The sequence below is a fragment of the Vulpes lagopus genome, chromosome 5 (genome assembly GCF_018345385.1).
Source record: "Vulpes lagopus strain Blue_001 chromosome 5, ASM1834538v1, whole genome shotgun sequence".
NCBI classification, from domain to species: Eukaryota; Metazoa; Chordata; class Mammalia; order Carnivora; family Canidae; genus Vulpes; species Vulpes lagopus.
The window spans coordinates 579,603-598,200 of record NC_054828.1 but is presented as its reverse complement, the minus strand read 5'-3'; the positions used below and the strand labels follow the sequence as shown (position 1 = coordinate 598,200).

The 18,598-nt window shown below is 62.6% G+C and overlaps 3 protein-coding genes across 6 annotated transcripts; 2 read left to right on the top strand and 1 right to left on the bottom strand.

The window, feature by feature from the left end:
* The first annotated feature begins 312 nt into the window (after positions 1-312).
* On the top strand, positions 313-5,476 carry ADM2 (adrenomedullin 2). Its single transcript, XM_041757203.1, has 4 exons — positions 313-702; positions 824-944; positions 1,548-2,972; positions 5,399-5,476. The coding sequence occupies exons 2-3, from the start codon at positions 835-837 to the stop codon at positions 1,864-1,866; spliced, it is 429 nt and encodes a 142-aa protein (XP_041613137.1). The 5' UTR covers positions 313-702; positions 824-834; the 3' UTR covers positions 1,867-2,972; positions 5,399-5,476.
* Positions 4,861-7,298, top strand: MIOX (myo-inositol oxygenase). The gene is made up of 10 exons (XM_041757202.1): positions 4,861-4,939; positions 5,399-5,479; positions 5,672-5,752; positions 5,870-6,032; positions 6,197-6,264; positions 6,383-6,492; positions 6,570-6,637; positions 6,735-6,784; positions 6,861-6,973; positions 7,070-7,298. The coding sequence occupies exons 1-10, from the start codon at positions 4,925-4,927 to the stop codon at positions 7,176-7,178; spliced, it is 858 nt and encodes a 285-aa protein (XP_041613136.1). The 5' UTR covers positions 4,861-4,924; the 3' UTR covers positions 7,179-7,298.
* Positions 7,299-13,946: 6,648 nt separating this feature from the next.
* LMF2 (lipase maturation factor 2) lies at positions 13,947-18,385 on the bottom strand. 4 transcript variants are annotated; one of them, XM_041756988.1, is made up of 14 exons: positions 18,195-18,385; positions 17,636-17,889; positions 17,479-17,507; positions 17,128-17,345; positions 16,877-17,055; positions 16,335-16,476; positions 16,079-16,216; positions 15,905-16,010; positions 15,735-15,831; positions 15,485-15,667; positions 15,209-15,377; positions 14,971-15,082; positions 14,798-14,894; positions 13,947-14,700 (listed from the first exon to the last, which is right to left on the bottom strand). In XM_041756988.1, the coding sequence occupies exons 1-14, from the start codon at positions 18,286-18,288 to the stop codon at positions 14,398-14,400; spliced, it is 2,121 nt and encodes a 706-aa protein (XP_041612922.1). In that variant the 5' UTR covers positions 18,289-18,385; the 3' UTR covers positions 13,947-14,397. The 4 variants fall into 4 exon arrangements, with proteins under 4 accessions (XP_041612922.1, XP_041612924.1, XP_041612925.1 ...); XM_041756990.1 differs by having other exon boundaries at positions 16,079-16,213; positions 18,195-18,384; XM_041756991.1 differs by lacking the exon at positions 17,479-17,507 and having other exon boundaries at positions 18,015-18,334.
* Positions 18,386-18,598: the final 213 nt, after the last annotated feature.

The following is an 18,598-nucleotide window of genomic DNA, read 5'->3' as shown; positions in this document are numbered from 1 at the left end:
CTCCACCTGCCCCAGGTGAGATATGTTGCACAAGAGCAAGTCAGGAGGGGGTACCCGCCTGGAAAGATTCGTGGTGGGTGGTAATTAAGGGCTCTCACTTTTTACTTAAATTTCTCAGAAAGTCCTCATGATCCCTGTCTCGGGGAAGAGAGGGCAGAGACGGGGACTCTGGGGGAAGGGCCTCTGAATCACCGTAGTGAGGAGCTGAGCAGCTAGCCTGTGGCGGCGGGCATTCGGGCCAGACCCGCCCAGGCCGCTCATGGGGCAGACACCTGGGGGAGGGACCAGACTGGCCGACGCACCCCCAACACCTGCCCCCTCAGCCTGGAACGTTCCCCCGGCCCCCGCCCCCGGAAGGCGCCAGAGGTGGGGCGTGCGGCTGGGAGTCGCTAGGGCCCGAGGGTTGGGGGGGCTCCCAGCGGGCTGCCCTGTGACGGCTCCCTCCGCGCTACGCGCTACCGGGCTGTGCCGGAGTAGGGAGCAGGAGGGCGGGCTCCAGCCTGCCTGGGGCATCTGGCTCCGCCTCCTCCTGGAAGGACTATTCAGCTCTGAAGGTGCTGAGGTCAGTCACCTAGCGGGACCCCCGACCTAGCACAGGCCTTACTGGAACAAGGAGGCTCCTGGCCCAGCCTGCTGCCGCTTCTCCCCTGAGACCTGCTGGCCCGCAGACAGACAGGCGGACCGACGGACAGACAGACGTAGGTATGAGCTTGCCTGCCCTGGGCCTGTGCCCCTGACCACCAGGGCTACCCAGTGTGCCGGGAGAGGGCTGGCTGCAGGTGAGGGCCGCGGTCCCCACACCTGCCTGGCTCCCTCCCCGCAGCCCCGCCCGCCATGGCCTGGCTCCTGACCGGCACCCTCGGTTGCATCAGCCTCCTCTACCTGCTGCTCCCGGGCGCCCTGTCCAGCAGCCTGGGCGGGAGCCAGCGGCCTGCCCCCCCCAGGTGAGCGGGGTTCACAGCTGCCCGTGCCATGGCCCACGGGGAGGCGTCCCCCCAACATTCCCCAGCACTTGGGCCCCCTCCACCTGCTGCTAGGGCTTTCCTCCTAAATCAAGGGCCCATGTAGGCCTTCAAATCCTGAGGGGGGGCAAGCGGCCCCTCCTCCTTTGTCTCCCCCCAAGGACACTTCCCCCATCCCCCAGCCCCCTGTTGGTAGAGCCATCCCCTCAAGGAGGGAGAGGTCAGCCAAGAGAGGGAGGTGGAGGGATGCCCAGGACTGCCCACCTCTCCCACCCAGGGGAAGGGGGAGCATGCGGGTCCTAAGCATAGTGACCCACGGGGGCCAGTGGCACCCTTTGCCCGGGGAGGTTCAGGTGAATGGACATGGGACCTGGGCTGCTGAGGTGGCTGAGGGCCAGGACCCAAGCCCAGGGCTCAGAAGGCACCGTGGGCTTCCCCTGGCAGCGCTCCAGGGCTCTGGGGAAACTGGGCTTCCCCTGCCGGTGACCCCATGCCTCTGTGGAAGGGAGAGTGGCTGGGCTTGAGGGGGTCCCTGAAAGTTTGGGCCACCAGGTTTCCTTCCTCTGCCCCCCCCCCCCGCCGCAGGGAGCCCCCAGCCCGTGCCCCTTCCAGCAGCCTGAAGCCTCGATCCCCTGCGCCTCGGCCGGTGGCCTGGAAGCTACAGCAGGCCCTCCAGCCTCCACGGCGCACCAGCCGAGCCCCTGCCACGGCTCAGCCTCTCCGGGATGGTGTCCACCGACACCGGGGCCCCCGCAGGTCCCGAGCCCAGCTCCTGCGGGTGGGCTGTGTGCTGGGCACCTGCCAGATCCAGAACCTCAGCCACCGCCTATGGCAGCTGGTGGGGTCAGCCGGCCCACGGAACGCAGCCCCCATGGACCCCAGCAGCCCCTACAGCTACGGCTGAGGTGGAGCGGCCCGTCCCAGCCGGGATGCTGCACCTTGATCCCAGAGCCCCCACCCGGCCCCCCGGACCTCCTGCAAACAGCAGTCCCCTGAAGAGCTGGCGACCCCCGAGGCGCCCCCTGCCCTACCCCACACCCATCAGGTTCCGTGGCTAGCACCGCAGCCCAAGCAGGTCCGCAAGCAGTCTCGGCTCCCAAAAGGGCTTTGGGAGCCAGGCCTCCCCAAGACATGGGGAGGCCACGGCCAAGCAGGCACACCCGGCCCTCCCCACTGGACCTGACCCCATCAGACTGAGCCCCACTTGGCCTGTCCCGGGGCCCCAGCCTTCCCACCCCCGTGCCCTTGAGTCTGTGAGGGCAGCAAGCAGGGGGACCCCACGGTGGTCCCCGTCCCCGGGGCCGGCATGAGGGAGGGCAGGCCACGCCGGGAACTGTTGCTCCAGTCGCCAACTCTGGAGGCTGAGGTCAGGGTCCAAATGGGGACCCCTCCCTGGATCTCCAGGCAACACAGGGGAGCCTGGGAGGGGGCACACGGGGCACAGGGGGAGGGAGCAAGATCTCCCAGCCCAAACAGGTCAATGACGTCACAGCCACCACCACCTCAAGTGGCTGGATGCCAAGCGAGGGTGGGGGCACCTCAGGCCTCCCAGTCTCCGTGAGCCCACCCTGCCCCGCCTGGGGACCCACGGAGGTGGCAGGCTTATGGAGAGTCAGGGAGGCAGATGGTCCTTTAAAGGTTAGAACGAGCTCTCGGGCCAGTTCTGCTGTGTGTCCACCCCGGGTGGGTCCTTCCCATGCGGGGCATCCCTGGGGACTGTGCCCTCCATCCCAGCCACACAAGGCACAGCCCAGCCTCCAGAAAGGCGATGCCTCGTTCATGGCAAACAGTGATAACAGTGCTCCTCCGCCAACATCTCCACCACCCGTGAGGTCAGCACTATCACTACCCCCAGTCGAGGAGCAGAAGCCACGGCCACAGAGGTCAGGTGAGTTTCTCCTGCCAGCGCAGCGTCCACCCATGGGGTCCCCGGCACGGGAGTCTCCTGGAGAAGCCCATCTGGGCTCCCACCCAGTGTCTGCTCTTCTAGCTGGGGACCCGCCTGGCCAGGTAAGGCTCCTGCCCTCCCTTAGGCCCCGTGGGGACAGGTGAGGCTGCTTCCTGAGCTCAGGCGAGGGCAGTCACAGTTGGCGTGGGAAAGGCTGCCTGGCGAGCAGAGATCTGAGGATGGCCAGGCACTGGCAGTGCCAGGACCCCACATCCACAGGGGGTGGCAGGGAGGCCCCTGAAAAGCAGCTAAGAGGCTGGAACTGGTGTGTGTGACCGTGGGCAGAGGGGCCAGGGGCCTGTGGTCACCGCAGGGTGTCAGCAGGGCAGTGAGGAGGTGGGAGGGGGAGCCAGGAAGAGGAGCGGTCTAGGAGGGTCAAACCCAGAGAGTCAGGAGCACCATGTGGCCAGGTGCCCCACTCCCACCCCCACCCAGCACCCAGTCCTGGGCCCGTGCGTGCTCATTCTCCGTGTAGAGTGCCCCTCCTCCGGGGTCAGAGCGGCCAGCCCCCAGGATGCCCTGTCCTCGCTGAGGCTCTCCACAAGGTTGCAGGTGACAGACTGTTGAACTCCAAGCATCTCTGCACCGTGACACGTGGTCACAGCATCGGACCTGCTGTCCGCCTGGCCCCTGAGCTCCCGGCCACTTGGGGCACTGACGTGGTGTCCACCCGGACTGGTGGCGGCAGCCCCCGAGCGGCCCCAGGGCCCCAGCAGCCGTCTGTCTGCCTCTCCCCATCGCCCCAGACAGTCGGCTGGTCATTGACTCCTTCTACTCTAAGCCACCACCTGCTTTGGGGTGACAGCTCAGTCCCCTCCCCGGGGCCCCCACCCTTCCTCAGCCAATGCTTGCCCAGCTGCGGGAGGCACCAGCAAACAGCCTCCTCCCCACAGCCACAGCCACAGTGGGAGGAGACCCAGGGAAACTACCTCCTTGGGAGCAAAGCAAATGACACCCCACGACTCCCCATGTATCAGGACAACAGGTGGCACTTTGAAGGGGTTCCTGTGCTCCCCAGCTTGTTGTCAGCACAGCCAGGAGCAGCCCCCCAGCCTTCTCGCCCAGTAAAGCTGAGTAGGGGCTCCAGCCTACATGCCGGGTCAGCCACTGCCCTGCGTCCCCCTGCTGCCTCCCTGCCCTGACCTCCCTGCCCTGACCATACTCTGACTGCCCCCAGCCCCACCCGCCATCTTCCTGACATACCACAAGGGCTGGTTCTGCTCCCAGTCAGCCTCCTTCTCTCGGAGAATGTCAGGTCCCCGCTGCATGTGCCCGCCCTGGCCTGTTCTGTGCTCTGCCCTTACCCCGACGGAGCCCTCACCTCCAAATCCAGACACAGGGCGCCCTCTTGACCCAATGGCAGCCAGGCTACTCCACAGGCCCTCACCCAGTGTTAGCAAGGATCCCCCCTCCTCGGTATCTGCCCCTAGTGACTTCCCGTCCACGGACCCCACTCTGCTTCCTGGCAGCGGCCGGCTGGATTCTCTCTCCCCTGTTGCAATAGTCGTGAATAAAGTCTTTCACCTTCATTTAGCGAGGCTCAGAATAACTTTTCCTAAAAGCCCCTGCCCTTTGTGGAATCCGGGAAGCCTGAGGCTGATGGGTGGGGCCTGGGGTCTGCACACCTGTTGGGAGGGGCCTGCTGTGGGTGGGGAGGGGTGGGGAGGGGTGGGGAGGGGAGGAGAGGGGAGGGGCGAACAGGGAGGGGCAGGAAGGAGAGGGGGAGAGCTGGAGGCTGGGGGACACACGCTGCAGCCTCCAAGTCCCAATCAGGTAGGTGTCTCAGGGAGCTGAAGTCAGGGAGGGGGGTCGGGGCCGGGGCCGGGGCCGGGGCCCTGGGAGCTGCTCCTGTGCTGACACATTAACTCCCGAGGCCAGGAGGATGGTGGATGGTCACTCATTACCAAGGGCCAAGGCCAAAGGGCAAGGTGGCGGCTGGTCCCTTATGTAACCTGTGGGCATATATAGGGGCACAGCCTGCAAGCTTCTCCCCACTGCCAGCTGCTCCCTCGAGATGAAGGTGGCTGTGGTGAGTACGCCAGGCCCAGAGGAGACGCAGCCAGCGTCCCTCGTGGGAAGGAGCGGCCGCCCCCACCCTGTCCCCGCTGGTTCCCGCCAGTCTGCTGGCCCCGGTCAAAGGGCTCCCTCCCTCCGTCTTCCTCTGCTGGTTTAGGCTTAGCAGCTTAGCAGGGGCAAGGGTCAGCAGCCCCACCCCTGGGCCCCCTGCAGACCCGGGGGCTGGTGCCAGGCACTCCCACTCAGCATCCTGCACACCCCGGTGTCACCCCGATTGGGCATCTGGCTGACCCCCCGAGCCAGCTTGTCTCCGGTGGTGCGGTGGTGCGTGCGCTCTGGAGGGTCCGTGCCCCGCCGTGCCCCAGCCTCGCTGCTGACCCCCGGTCAGGCTGCGGTGTCCACAGGGGGATGTCCTCACTTCCCCGTGGGGCCGGCATCCCCGCGAAATGGGTTTAATCCTCCACCCAATCAGGGCCCAGACCCTTCCCTGGTCTACCGGCCAGACATGGACCCAGAGAAAGCCAAAGACAAGGGCAGCTTCCGAAACTACGAGGTAAGGATGCTCCCCGGGCCAGGCCCGCCCCCCCTTCTTCCCTGGGGGTGGGCAGCACCTGCCCCTTTGCACAGCTGGGGGCCCAGCCAGGGAGGTTGGAGCAGCGGCCCCGGCTATGCGGCCCCGGCTATGCGGCCCGGGCTATGCTGGTCGGGGCCCCGCGAGCTTCCTGGCGGCCCCTCTGACTTGCAGGCTGGCCCGCTCCTGGACCGGGTCTTCGCCACCTACAAGCTCATGCACACCTATCAGACGGTGGACTTCGTCAGGAAGAAGGTACTTGGCAGCTTCCTGGGCTGTCCGTCCCCGCGGCCCCCAGCGGGACGGCTGGACGGGGCCCGGGTCTGACCCAGCCGAGCCCATGGCCATGCTGCCCCCCCCTTCCGGCCCTAGCACATCCAGTTTGGGGGCTTCTCCTACAAGAAGATGACTGTCCTGGAGGCTGTGGACATGCTGGACGAGCTGGTGGATGAGTCGGACCCGGACGTGGACTTCCCCAATTCCTACCATGCCTTCCAGACAGCGGAGGGCATCCGGAAAGCCCACCCTGACAAGGGTGTGTCTCCCTCCTCCCCCGCCCCCGGGGTGGGGTGGGCTGCATTGGGTGGGTGGGAAGAGGGGTCTGTGCCCTTTCCTGGCCTCACCCTTGAGCCCCAGGCCACCCCTCCCCGGCCCTCGTCTCCCACCCGCTCTAGCCGGCTCTGTCCCTGTCCCTCCCAGACTGGTTCCACCTCGTGGGGCTGCTGCATGACCTGGGGAAGGTCCTGGTTCTGGCAGGGGAGCCGCAGGTAAGGGCAGTGGGGCGGCCGGGTGATGCTGGGGCAGTCTGGGCCGCGGGCTCTGGAACCCGCCAGGCCGGGGAGGGGGGATAGGCCAGTCACCCCCTCTACGGCTGCATGTCCCCAGTGGGCCGTCGTTGGAGACACCTTCCCCGTCGGCTGCCGGCCGCAGGCCTCTGTGGTTTTCCGTGAATCTACCTTCCAGGACAACCCGGACCTCCAGGATTCTCGATACAGGTGCCCCCCACCCCCAGCCACTGGTCCCCCTGTCACACGGGCTCCTGAGCCCCTCACTCCCTTCTCTCTCCCTGCAGCACGGAGCTCGGCATGTACCAGCCTCACTGCGGGCTGGAGAACGTCCTCATGTCCTGGGGCCATGATGGTGAGGCTGCTGGTGGGCAGGTGCGGGGGGGGGGGGGGCAGACGGGACCTTGGGGCCTGGCTCTGGGCGCCCGATGGTGACCCCCTGTCTCCCACAGAGTACATGTACCAGGTGATGAAGTTCAACAAATTCGCTCTTCCCCCGGAGGTAGGTGGGAGGGGGGGGGTCAGCTGGCCTGCCCCCACCTGAGAGCATGCCCCGAGTGCCGTGCTCCTGCCCTCAGGCCTTCTACATGATCCGCTTCCACTCCTTCTACCCTTGGCACACTGGCGGCGACTACAGGCAGCTGTGCAGTGAGCGCGACCTGGCCATGCTCCCCTGGGTGCAGGAGTTTAGGTAGGGCCAGCCCTGGGGGGCGGGGGTGGGAGGAGGGCCTGGGGGCCTGGGGGCCGCCGGGGGCCTCCTCACCACACCGTCCCCCTTCTGCCGCAGCAAATTTGACCTGTACACCAAGTGTCCCGAGCTGCCAGACGTGGCCACGCTGCGGTCCTATTACCAGGGCCTCATCGACAAGTACTGCCCCGGGGTCCTGAGCTGGTGACCAGCCTGCCCCGCCCCCACCCCCGCCCAGGCCTGCCCAGTGCCCCGCTCCACCTGCACACCCACGGCCAGCGCCCCCCGCCTGACCGCTCTGCTCACTGCCAATAAAGACCTTGCAGCATCTCGTTAGTGTGGCTCCACGCTGCGGGGATCCCGCCGCCCCCGCCGCCCCCACCCTGCTGCTCGCCCTTCCAGCTCCCGTGTCACTTCCTGGGGTTGCCTGCCCATCCTCACCCTGGCAACGTCGGCAAGTGCTCTGGGCCCAGTGTCCTTAAGAAAACAAGATGTAGCAAAACGTTTGGTAGCTAAAAAAACAGGTTATGGAGAACCTTGTGGTGCGAGGAGCGGTCAAGGGCAGTGAAGGCAGGCAAGAGGATTCCCCCACCCTCCCGGCCCCGGGGTGGCCAAGCCTCCTCCGCGAGTGGTTTCAGGTTTCGCCCCGCCCCAGGGCTGGTGCTGGCTCCCTCCCTCCCTCCTAGCAGCTCATTTCTCGGAAGAAAGTGGATCCTAGTCTCAGGGACTTTCCCTTTGTTGGTGTTTTGCTGGCGGTGTCCCCACGGATTCCGGGGTTCTGGGTGGCCCCGTTCACTGGTATCCCCGAGAGGCGCCCTGAGATTGGGCCCCGGCGGGCGGGCGCAGGAGGGCCTGGGGGCCACAGGTGCCTGTGTTCCGGAAGCCACGGCGCTCGGATTAGAGCCCGAGAGGTGGTCCGCCTGGTCAGGGCGCGGTCCCCCGGCTCCCCGACGGGCTCCCCGACAGAGAGCAGTGCCCCGTGGTCTGTGTCTGCGGGCCTCAGCTCGGTGCCCCGGAGGCGAGCAGTGCTCCGATTCAGTGCGAGAGTGTGCGGATTTTGGCCTATTGGGGCTGCGGCCCAGGAGTCACCCCCGCGGCCAGGGTTGGGGTAGAGCTTCAGGAGGGTCCGCTCTGCCTGCTGCTGCGACAGGACAGGCTGTGTTAGGTCCCTGTGTTTCTGTGACAAATTACCGCAAATTTGGCGGTTTGAAACAAAACCTGATTCTCCTGAGTCGTGGAAGCCAGAGGCTGAGATGGTGGCAAGTGCTCGGCAGGGCTGCCATCCCACACAGGCTCCAGGGACGATCCGCCCGCGCTGGTGCCCCGCGCATGGCCTGCTCCCTCAGGACCCCTCTGCATGCCCCAGGGAGATCCCTCATCCCAGGATCCTGACCTTGGTCACATCTGCAGGATGCCTTTTCTAAGGCATTACATTCATAAGTTCCAGGGATTTGATGAGGATGTGTTTTTGGGGGGGGCTGTTCTCAAGCGCCCTGGGAGCTTCCCTTCCCCGCTCAGAGAGCAGGGACACCCGGAGGAGTTGGGCGGCTCTGGGTTGGTGGGCGGCAGGTTCAAGAAGCGAGGGAGCGTCCACAGGGGTGGCCCCGAGGCAAGCAAATCTTTGCATTTGCTGCTAGAACCTTAAAAGTTTGGGGGCGCTGGGCTGGCTCCACCGTAGAGCGTGTGGCTCCTGTGGCTCGTAGTCTCGGGGCGTGAGTGTGAGCCCCCCCTCCCACCGGGTGTAGAGAGCACTTAAACAAGGAGCATCTTACACAGAGGCCCCTAGGGGGTCCAGGCACCATCCAAGGGGTCCCTGGCCCTTTCATATTCACAGACTCAGTGTTCAGTGCTCACCTGCCCATGCCCCCGCCGCCCCCCTGCCCTGCTCCGTCTTCCAGGTCACTTGTCCTTCCTTCTGGAAAATTGCTTCCTCCCTGGGCAGCCCCTCCACACTCCCTCCCAGCCGGTGGGCTGAGGCTGGGCAGGTACACGGGGCTGGGGGGTGGTCCCTCCCTAGAGCTGCTTCACAGGGTGCTGGGGACCACTGTGGAGGCCAGAAGTACGGATCTGGGGGAAGGGCTGTGGAGGGTAAGCTGAGGCCCCTCTGCCCGCTCGGAGGGGGCTGGCATGAGAAAGGGGGCTCAGTGCGCTGCTTCTCTGGGCCCCAAGTCAGCATCCTGGGCCCAGCCTGGGGAGCCTCCCCACGGGCGCAGCAAGAGGGGCCATGTTGGCTCCTGTCCCAGGGTCCCCAGGCCCTCTCCAGTCTCCAGGCCACCTCACACGGCCCCGAAGCCAATGGCCTCATAGTCTGTCCCCGCCAGGGTACAGTCAGGCCTCACTGGGCTCCAGGGCTTTGGGGCAGCTGAGGAGCCTGCGGATGGGAGCGGGCTGCCGCTCTGCAGACGCCGCTCCGCCCCCGCCCTTATCCACCTTGGTCGAGGCCCGAGGCCTGGGCTCAGCCTGCCAGCACCCTTCCAGCCAGGCGCTTCTGAGCCGTCAGCTCCCCCTGAGCTGTGGGCCGCAGGCAGCACCCTGCAGGGGCTTGCTCATTCTGGGGCCGCTGGAGGCGGACAGTTGGACAGCCTGGAGCGTCCAGCCCGCGGGACCCCAGGGCTAATGAACAGCCTTTGCTGCTCTGGGGGTGGGGGACCCCAGGAAGTCAGGGCAGGGGCGCATCTGGAAGGATGGCCCTGGGAACAATGACAGGGCGGCGGGTGGGTCCCTTGGTAGGTAGTGTGCGCCACTCTTGGTCTCGGGTGGGGAGTTCCAGCCCCACAGTGGGGGGCAGTTCCCCTGGAGGAGAAACCAAACCAAACCGACCTATGTCACTCTTCTCGCTGAAACAGGTAGTGAGTTTATTTTTATAGTTAAATAGAATTAATGAGTAAATATTTAGGGAAATCTCTCAGCTTAATTTTCCAGGTGGTAATTTTTTTTTTTTTTTTTTTTTAGATTTTATTTATTCCTGAGAGGCAGAGATACAGGCAAGGGAGAAGCAGGCTCCATGTGGGGAGCCCGATGCATCCCGGGACCCTGGGATCACACCCTGAGTTGAAGGCAGACACTCAACCACTGAACCACCTGGGAGTCCCCGGCCAGTTGATTTTTGACAAGGTTGCCGAGACCATTCAATGGGGAAAGCACTGTCTTTTCAATAAATGGTGCTGAGAAAATGGGCATCCACGTGCCGAAGAATGTTGCCGGATGCCTACCTTACACCATATGCAAAAATTAACTTGAAAAGGACCAAAGTCCTAAGCTATGAAACTCTTGGGGGAAATCTTCATGGCTTTGGATTTAGCAATGATTTTTTCGCTATGACACTAAAAATGCAAGCAAGAAAAGAAAAAATAGGGATCCCTGGATCGAATCCCACGTCAGGCTCGCGGTGAATGGGGCCTGCTTCTTCTCCCTGTGACTGTGTCTCTGCCTCTCTCTCTGTGACTATCATAAATAAATAAATAAAAATTAAAAAAAATAGGTAAATAGGACTTCATAAAAATGAAAACCTTTTGCACACTGAAGAACACCATGAAGGGAGTGAACAGGCAATCTGCAGATGGTAAAACATTCACAAATCCTATATTGATGAGAGATTCGTATCCAGAATATATAAAGAGCTACAGCTCATTAACAAAAACCAAACAATTAAAAAAAAAGGCAAAAAAATAATAAAAAATTAAAAAATAGGCAAAAGACCTGAATAGACAGGTCTTCAAAGATACACAAATGGCCAAAAAGCACACGAAGATGCCCAATATTCATTAAGCAAAGGCACAATCAAAACCACCACGAGACACCATTTCATACCCATTAGGATGATTATTACAAAAGAAAGAAAGGGAGGGGATCCCTGAATGGCTCAGCGGTTTCACGTCTGCCTTTGGCCCAGGGCATGATCCTGGAGTCCCGGGATCGAGCCCCCCATTGGGCTCCCTGCATGGAGCCTGCTTCTCCCTCTGCCTCTCTCTATCATAAATAAATAAAAATTAAAAAATCTTAAAAAAAAAAAAAAAAGGGAAAACCACCAGTGCTAGTGAGGAAGTGGATAAATCTGAACCCTGGTGCATCCCTGTGAGGAGGGAACGTAAAGGTGCAGCTGCTCTAACAGTTACTGGTTCCTCAGGAAGTTAATGGGACCTACCAGGTCCTGCCAGTCCACTCCTGCGTGTGGACCCAAGATAACTGAAAGCAGGGACTCAAACAGATGCTTGTACGTCGGTGTTCATTTAGGTCATTCACGATAGCCAAAAAAAAAAAAGGTGGGAACCGCCCAAATGTGCATCGATGGATAAGCGAATAATCAAAACGTACAAATGCACGATGGCATGGTATCTGGCCGTGGGAACGAGCTCTGGCCATGCCGCCTCGTGACTGCATCTTGAAAGCACGGTGCTAAGTGAGAGATGCCGAAGCCAGACAAAAAAGGGCACAACCTGTGTGATTCTACTCAAAGTGTCCAGAACCGGCGATTCCCTAGACCTAGAAAGTACATCAGTGGCTGCACAGGCCTTGTGGGGGGAGCGGTTGGCACACGCCAGCTAAGGGGATGAAAACGCTTAAAAATTGACCAAAGTGGTGAATGCACAGCTCTGTGAATCCACTGACAGCCTCTGAATCATGCATTTTTAAGATTTTACTGATTTACGTGAGAAAGAGCATGAGGGTGGGGGGAGACTCTCAGGCAGACGGTGCTGGGCATGGAGCCCGATGCCGGGCTGGATCCCATGACCTGAGCCAAAATCCAGAGTCGGACCCCTGGGGCGCCTGGGTGGCTAAGTTAGTTAAGCCTCTGACTCCTGATCTCAGGGTCCTGGGATCCAGCCCCACGTTGGGCTCCCCATGCGTGTCGCTGGCACGCATGCTCTCTCTCAAGCAAATAAATAAAATCTTAAAAAAAAAAAAAAAAAGGTTATAGGAAACAAGACAAAAACCCAAGAAATTCGCAAACAATTTAAAAGCCTGAAGATTAAAAGGAGCAGCTTAAAATTCTATCCGTAGTATCTCCCTACACAATACAAGAAGCATCAAAAATCAATGAGAAACAGGTTAATTATTCAACAAGCAGTGCTGACAATTCTGGCTGCTTGGGGGAAAAAAACGGTTTCTGTGTTTCACAATATGATGCAGTCCATTTCCGATGGATTAAAAAGGCAAATGTAAACAAGGAAACCTTCAGGATCTAGAAGAAAAGACGGGCTTCCGGGCGGCCTGGCGGGAAGGCTGCAGGTGTGGGCCTCGGCTGGCAGCGGTGGGGGGGAGGGGCATGGGACACGGGGCCATCGGGGCCATTGCAAGTTAGCTGCAGATGCCCGCTTGGGTCCTTCACTGCGGTCCGTGCAGTACCAACTGCCGAGGCCGTGCCTGATGCTTAAAAGGCACTGCTTAAAAGCAGGATTTTCCACTAGTTTGCAAAACTTACTATAGGAAACTCGCCGGAAGAACAAGCTGGACTCAGGAGGGTCAGGACGCAGCAGGGGAGGGGGCTAGATGAGGTGGCTCCGTGGTTGGCTGTGACCCCGGGGGTCCCGGGATCGAGTCCCGCATCGGGCTTCCCACAGGGAGCCTGCTTCTACCCCCCGCCTGTCCTCTGCCTCTGTGCCTCTCACGAATAAATAAAATCTTAAAAAAAAAAACAAAAATACAAAACTGTAGACCACCTCACCCTGGGCATTTCCACTGTTCTGTATAAGGTGGCTTTTTTTTTTTATTGCCAAAGTCTAATAACAGGGGAGACTGTCACGCTTATGCATGAAATAGAATAATAAATAACCTAGAAGAAATCATGAAGTAGTCATTTAGTCACTTGATGAGCATGGGCTGTACAAGCATAAAAATAGTAAGAATCAAAACTTCAAATATAGTATGAATTCAGTTCCATAAAACAAAACCAACGTTGGTGTGCATGCCTCCTTGCCATGAGTGTGTGTGTAAAGCGGGAGAAACAGAACTCGCTTTGCTTTATTTTGCTTTCTGTGTTTTGTTTTTTTTTTTGCTTTCTGTGTTTTTAAAACAATATTCTCCCCCAGTGAACGTATTACTTTCATTTTCAGGAGATAACGTGTTTCATGACACACATATCCCCCCCAAAAATCCTGAATGCAAACAACATGTTTTTGAATTTTATTTTATTTATTTTTTTTATTTTTTATTTTTTTATTTTATTTTATTTTATTTTTTGTTTTTTGTTTTTGAATTTTAAATACACAACTGCTTTAAGCGCTTGGTGGGATTTGGAATTCAAGTGGAAATCAATGTACAGATCATTGAACATAAGAGCACATTTGAAGGCACCAGCAGCTCAGAATGTCGGCCACCGGTGGCCGTGGGCACGGGCTGCGCAACAAGTTCTGTTTGAACCGGTCAGAGGGGAGGGTTTTCAGTGCCACGAGGGGGAAAGACCAGCGGCCCTCGGGATCGGAGCACAAGGTGGGCCGGGGAGGCTGTGCCACGGGTCCTCCAAGGGCAGTGCCCTCTTGGCCGCAGACCCCTGGACAGACCCAAGGCTGCTTCCTGGGGGTCGTGGGTCCTCCCTCCCCTCCACAGGGCTGTCCTTCCTCTCCCACGCCCCCCAGCACTCCACCGCTCAATGCCCCCGATGTGGCACCTGTGGTGCCGGCCCTGCCCAGGGAGCTCTGGGGCTCTGACCCTTCAGCCACTTCCTGGGATGCGGAGGCAGGGATAGGAAAGAAGGAAGGGGCTGGGTCCCAGTGCTCCCAGGCCTCGGGCACTCTGGGTCCCACAGTCCCACACGGCCACCTTGTGGACGTCCCGTGAGTGCTGGCGGGCCGGCCAGGCCGTGCGGGAACTCGCCCTCGTGTCTGTTTAATGCAGGACATCAAGCCGGGGAGAACCAAGGCCCCCCAGAAGCCAGGGAGCAGTCAGCGGGACAGCATCTGCGCCGTGTTCCCTGCCAGGGGCAGGGACGGCCCGTGTCCTCAGGGCTGTGAGGTGGAAGGAGACAGCAGACGCGCGCTCAAGCACAGAGCTGCCTTTATTGATCCTGGGCCGCAATGCCCAGGGCTCACGGTGTCTTCCCTCCTCCTCCCTTGCGTCCTCAGCAGGTCAGCCGAAGCCCGGCCTGTGCAGGGGTGGGGGCTGGGGGCATCAGACCTGGCTCCCTCCAGAAGGAAAGGGCCTCCCACAGCCCTGGTTAGTGTCCTGGGAAAGACCCCCAGCTGAGTCACCTGCCCACCTCGTGGTGGAGGCTGAGGATGGGCTGGGGAAGGCCCCGGTCGCGCAGGTGTTGGGGTGGTGGGGCGTCCACACAGCAGGGCGGCCAAAGCCTGCCCTTGGGGACCGCATCCCGACCTGCACCCGTCCCGGCACCTGTCGGCTAAGGCACGCTGGCTGCATGTGTCCTGCTGCGGAAGGCCAGCGGCGCGCTGGGGACCCGACCCTCTGGACACGTGGCTGACGGAACGCGGCTACTTTTTCCTCCTAAGAGCCTGAACGCTGCCGCTGCAGTTGTCAGGGGTGGGGGCGGCCGCTTTGCCGGCAGGCCCGCAGTCCTTCTTAGGGGCCAGCCTGTGCTTCTCCTCCTTGGCCACAGGGGAGGCGTGGGGGGGACGGGGCCCCAGCAGGGCCTGCATGCCCCTGATGGCCCCCACTGCGGTGAGGAGCCCCCAGAGCAGGGTGGAAGCCTCCAGGGGCGACAGCTGTTTCCGTATCCAGCGGAGGGCCTGGGCCAGGGCATTGCCAGAGCTGCGGGCTCGGGGCAGGCTCTTGTCCTGTGGATGCAGATTTGACTGGAGGCCCATGGAGACCAACCCCGGGGGGGGGGGGGGGTGGACCACCCACCACCTCCCCCAACTAACGCCTTCCTACCTGGAGACCAAACTGTCTGAGCAGCGTGTCCAGCAGGGGGTCCCCTAAGGACACCGGGGGGAAGAACTCCTCGACCCACTGGCGTCGCCACCACTGGCTGCAACAGGGCGGTATGTCAGGGGGGGCGCTTGAGTCCGGGCCCCAGCACCCCCCACCCCTGTGTCCAGCCTTACCTCTGCTCCCCAGGATGTGAGAACCAGTACTTGTAGCGTTGAGCTCGCACGTAGGTGGGCGGCTGCTTGTGGAACGGGTACTTCTCCACGTCGTTCTGGATGAGGCGGATCACTGCAGAGCAGTAGGGCTCAGCACAGCCCAGTCTCCCCTGGCCCCTGCCACCCCTTCTCACGCTCCCTGCTCCCCCTGGGGCCTACCCTGCCAAGACCCTCCGCCTCCCCCTCTGCCAGGCCTCACCAGGTTCCCTGCCCTGCAGCAGGCGCAGGACCAGGCTCGTGAACCAGGGGCTGTGTGAGTGCGGGCCCAGAGCGGCGAACCACATCTGCCAGTCGAGGCGGGGCTGGTGGGGTGCCACGATGGGGGGCGGCCGGCTCAGGTTCCCCGGCTTGTACATGAACTCGATCTCCTGCCCAGCACGACAGGTGAGCAAGACCTGCTGGACCCGACGGACCCTCCCCACCTTCCTCCCTCCGTGGGTGCCTCCCTGCCCTGGGGGCCCGAGGCAGGGTCTACCATCCAGTGCTGCCCGTCGTAGCTGCCTTCCAGCACCACCTCGGGCCGCCCACCCAGACCAGTCATCCGGCGGAAGAGGCCGTAGGAGTTAGCCAGCTGCAGGTGTTCCACGGTGCCGAACAGGCGGTGGGCACCGGTCCAGAGACGCCCGTGGGTTGAGGGCTCTATGTAGGAGTATGGCACCTGGAGACGGGGCAGCAGCTCAGTGCTGTCCCTCCAGCCCCCACCCCCCGCCCCGAGTGCTACCCACCAGGCTGATCACAAACAAGGCCACCGTGGCAGTGCCAAAGATGAACAGCTGGACTGCAGTGCAGAGCTTCCTCAGCCACCCTCGCACCTGGGTCCACCTGGGGGGCGGGGGACCCAAGTGCCGTCAGGCCTGCCCTGTATAGCTCTACCCCACCCCCTCGGACCACATACCTCCAAAAGGCAGTCAGCAGTTCCCAGCCGAGGGAGACCACCCCCAGCCACATGGTGGGCAGGGTCACCATCTTCAGCCACTGGGAAAACTGATGGAAGGTAAAGGCTGCAGAAAGAAAGGAGTGTGAGGAGAGCAATCCAGCCTCTGTCCCTGTCCCCCCAGCTGGTACTCACTGGTCGTGGAGTGAACAGCAAGCTGCTCCCAGTCAATCTCCAGGCCGAAGTAACGCACGGTGCCATAGGCCAGCAGCCCGTAAACGGTACATTCCAGGAGCAGGGCCAGCAGGGCCAGCAGTGATCTGGGCCAGGCTGCTGAGCAAGACAGTCACAGGTGGGCTGGGGTCACTAGATGAGTGTTGGAGGGCAGGAAACTTGCTGGTGGGGAGTCGGGCTGAAGATGCCTGGCTGTCCGGGACAAGCTGGCACTCACAAGTGGGGGTCTTTCTGCAGCGGCCGCTGTCAGCCTCAGCAGTGAGGTTCCCATCGTCCAGGAGGGCGGTGGTGAGCACCAGGGTGAGCAAATTGAAGAAGTTATAGTTGCCAGTGACGATGATCAGGACTTGCAACAAAACCTGGGGGAGGACCCATGCTAACTCCCGAGGCCCGCCCCCTTCCGGGCCCTTCCAAGCCCCTCTGCATCCCGTGCCTGGGCCTCTCTTGCAGGCATCACATCCCCTTCCTTGTCACCCTCCTGGCCGTCATGCTCCCACTCCAGCCGTCCCTTATCCCCTGCTCATACCTTCTGTGGCTCCCCGTCACCTGGAGAAAGCCCAGGCTCAGCAGCCTCTGCTAATCTGACTTCTCCCAGTGAGGCTGAACCCTGTCCCACAGGCTTGCCTTCACACCCTGAGGTAGCCTGTTCCCCGCTCATGAGGCCTTGAGTGCTCCCACCAACCACCCAATCCCGGCAGGACCCCCTGGGCAGCGCTCACAAAGGCCATGTCCCGTCAGACGGCTGAGGTCCCCACTGACCTGGGAGTAGAAAGCTACCAGACGCAGGCGGCGCACGGGGGCAAAGAACAGTGGGGGGACTGCAATCTCGATGAGGAACGTGGCCACCACGCTGAGTTTGTGCAGCCAGACAGGCAGGTGGTGGGCGAACCAGGAGGCAGGTGTGGGCAGGCACTGGGTCTCATAGTGGTAGGTGAGGGCTGCAAGTGACAAGGGGTGGTCAGGGCGAGACAACCCCCAGCCCTGTCCCACGTCCAGGACGGGACGCTCACCAGTAAGCCCCCACCACGCGGGGCAACGGCTGGTCAGCTTGACCACGCCGGAGGCAAACATGAGGCGGAACAGCAGCCAGCGCACAAGCCAGAAGGGGAGGGCTTCATGGGGCGATGCCCCTGCCAGCCCACTCTGGGGGGTCTGCTTATGGCGGGGGGGCTGCCTCAGGGGGGCCACCAGCATGGCCAGGAAGCCAGTCTCCAACAGTAGGGAATCCCTATGGGGAGAAGAAAGAGCACAAAGGGTTCCTCCCCATCAAGGATGCTCCCCTCGGAGGGTCCTCCCTGGAGAGGCAACCATCCCCGCCTCCCCGGCCCCACCTGCTGCAGCCCCACACCGAGGTCACTCACCACTGGAAGTAAAGAAACACCTGGCCCACCTGCAAGGAGAAAGGCTGTCAGGGAGCAGGGGGTGTCTGCAGAGGCAGGCGGGGCCCAGGGTGGACGGGGGACTGAGGTCCTGACAGGGGTGCGGGTGGCGCGGGGGGCAGCAGGCAGCCCCACTTACCTGGCAGGCCGACAGGTAGGCAGCCCAGAGCAGCAGGTAGACGAAGAGGTTGCACAGCGGGCGCAGCAGCAGCGCGCCCAGGGCCAGCAGGGCGCCCAGCAGGCTCAGCAGCTCCAGGCCCTGCGCGGTGTCCAGCCCCAGCTGCGGGGCCTCCCACAGCAGCGTCGGAGTCTCCCAGAGCTGCCGCCAGCGCCCCTTGCCCTGCGGCCGCAGCGTCCTCCGCGCAGGCAGGATGCCCTCGGCGCCGTACAGGCCTGCGGGAGGGCGCGTCAGGCTCCCCCCCCATCGCGCCGGCCGGGGCCTGCAGCCCCCCCCCCCCCCCCCCGCGGACCCGCCGCAGCCGGCGACCCGGGCCAGCGCCCCCGCCGGCGGAGCTCACCCGGGCCTTCCGCGTCTGCTCTCCCACCTGCCCACCAGGTGCGCGCCCACCGCGCTCAGGGGCCGCGACCTCCGGGAAGCGGGTCACCGCACGCGCCCTTCCCCCCGGGCCGGCGGAGCGTCGGCGGGGCCGTGAGCGGACTCAGGGCGCGGACTGGGGGCGTCCCCGCGGGGCCCTCACCCGGGATCTGCGTGTACAGGGACGCGAAGGCCAACGCGTAGACGGCGGCCACGCCCTGGAGGAACAGCCGCCGCGGGAGCCCGGAGGCCGCCATGTCCGCTACGCGGCCAGCTGCCAACGCGCCCGCCGGACGCCCCGCCCCGCCCCGCTCCGCCCCGCCCCGCCCCGCCCGTCCGTCCGTCCGTCCGGCGGCAACGGCAGGCCCCGCACACAAGCAACGGCAGGCCCCGCCCCGCCCCGCCCACAAGCAACAACAAGCCCAGCCCCGCCCCCGCCCGCAAACGGCAGGCCCCGCCCCCGGCAAGCCCCGCCCCCGGCCCTCCCGCAAACAGCAAGCCCCACCCACGCCCACAAGGAACGACGAGCCCCGCCCCCGCCCCCGCCCCCGCCCCCGCGCGGCGCGC

Coding starts and splice junctions, on each gene's coding strand:
- ADM2 (XM_041757203.1), top strand. CDS start 835: ATGGCCTGGCTCCTGACCGGCACCCTCGGTTGCATCAGCCTCCTCTAC. Junction 945..1,547: donor CAGCGGCCTGCCCCCCCCAG/GTGAGCGGGGTT, acceptor CCCCCGCCGCAG/GGAGCCCCCAGCCCGTGCCC.
- MIOX (XM_041757202.1), top strand. Junction 6,785..6,860: donor AATTCGCTCTTCCCCCGGAG/GTAGGTGGGAGG, acceptor TCCTGCCCTCAG/GCCTTCTACATGATCCGCTT. Junction 6,974..7,069: donor CCCTGGGTGCAGGAGTTTAG/GTAGGGCCAGCC, acceptor CTTCTGCCGCAG/CAAATTTGACCTGTACACCA.
- LMF2 (XM_041756988.1), bottom strand. CDS start 18,288: ATGGCGGCCTCCGGGCTCCCGCGGCGGCTGTTCCTCCAGGGCGTGGCC. Junction 15,668..15,734: donor CCTTGTTTGTGATCAGCCTG/GTGGGTAGCACT, acceptor CCCCGTCTCCAG/GTGCCATACTCCTACATAGA. Junction 15,083..15,208: donor GCTGCAGGGCAGGGAACCTG/GTGAGGCCTGGC, acceptor ACTGCTCTGCAG/TGATCCGCCTCATCCAGAAC.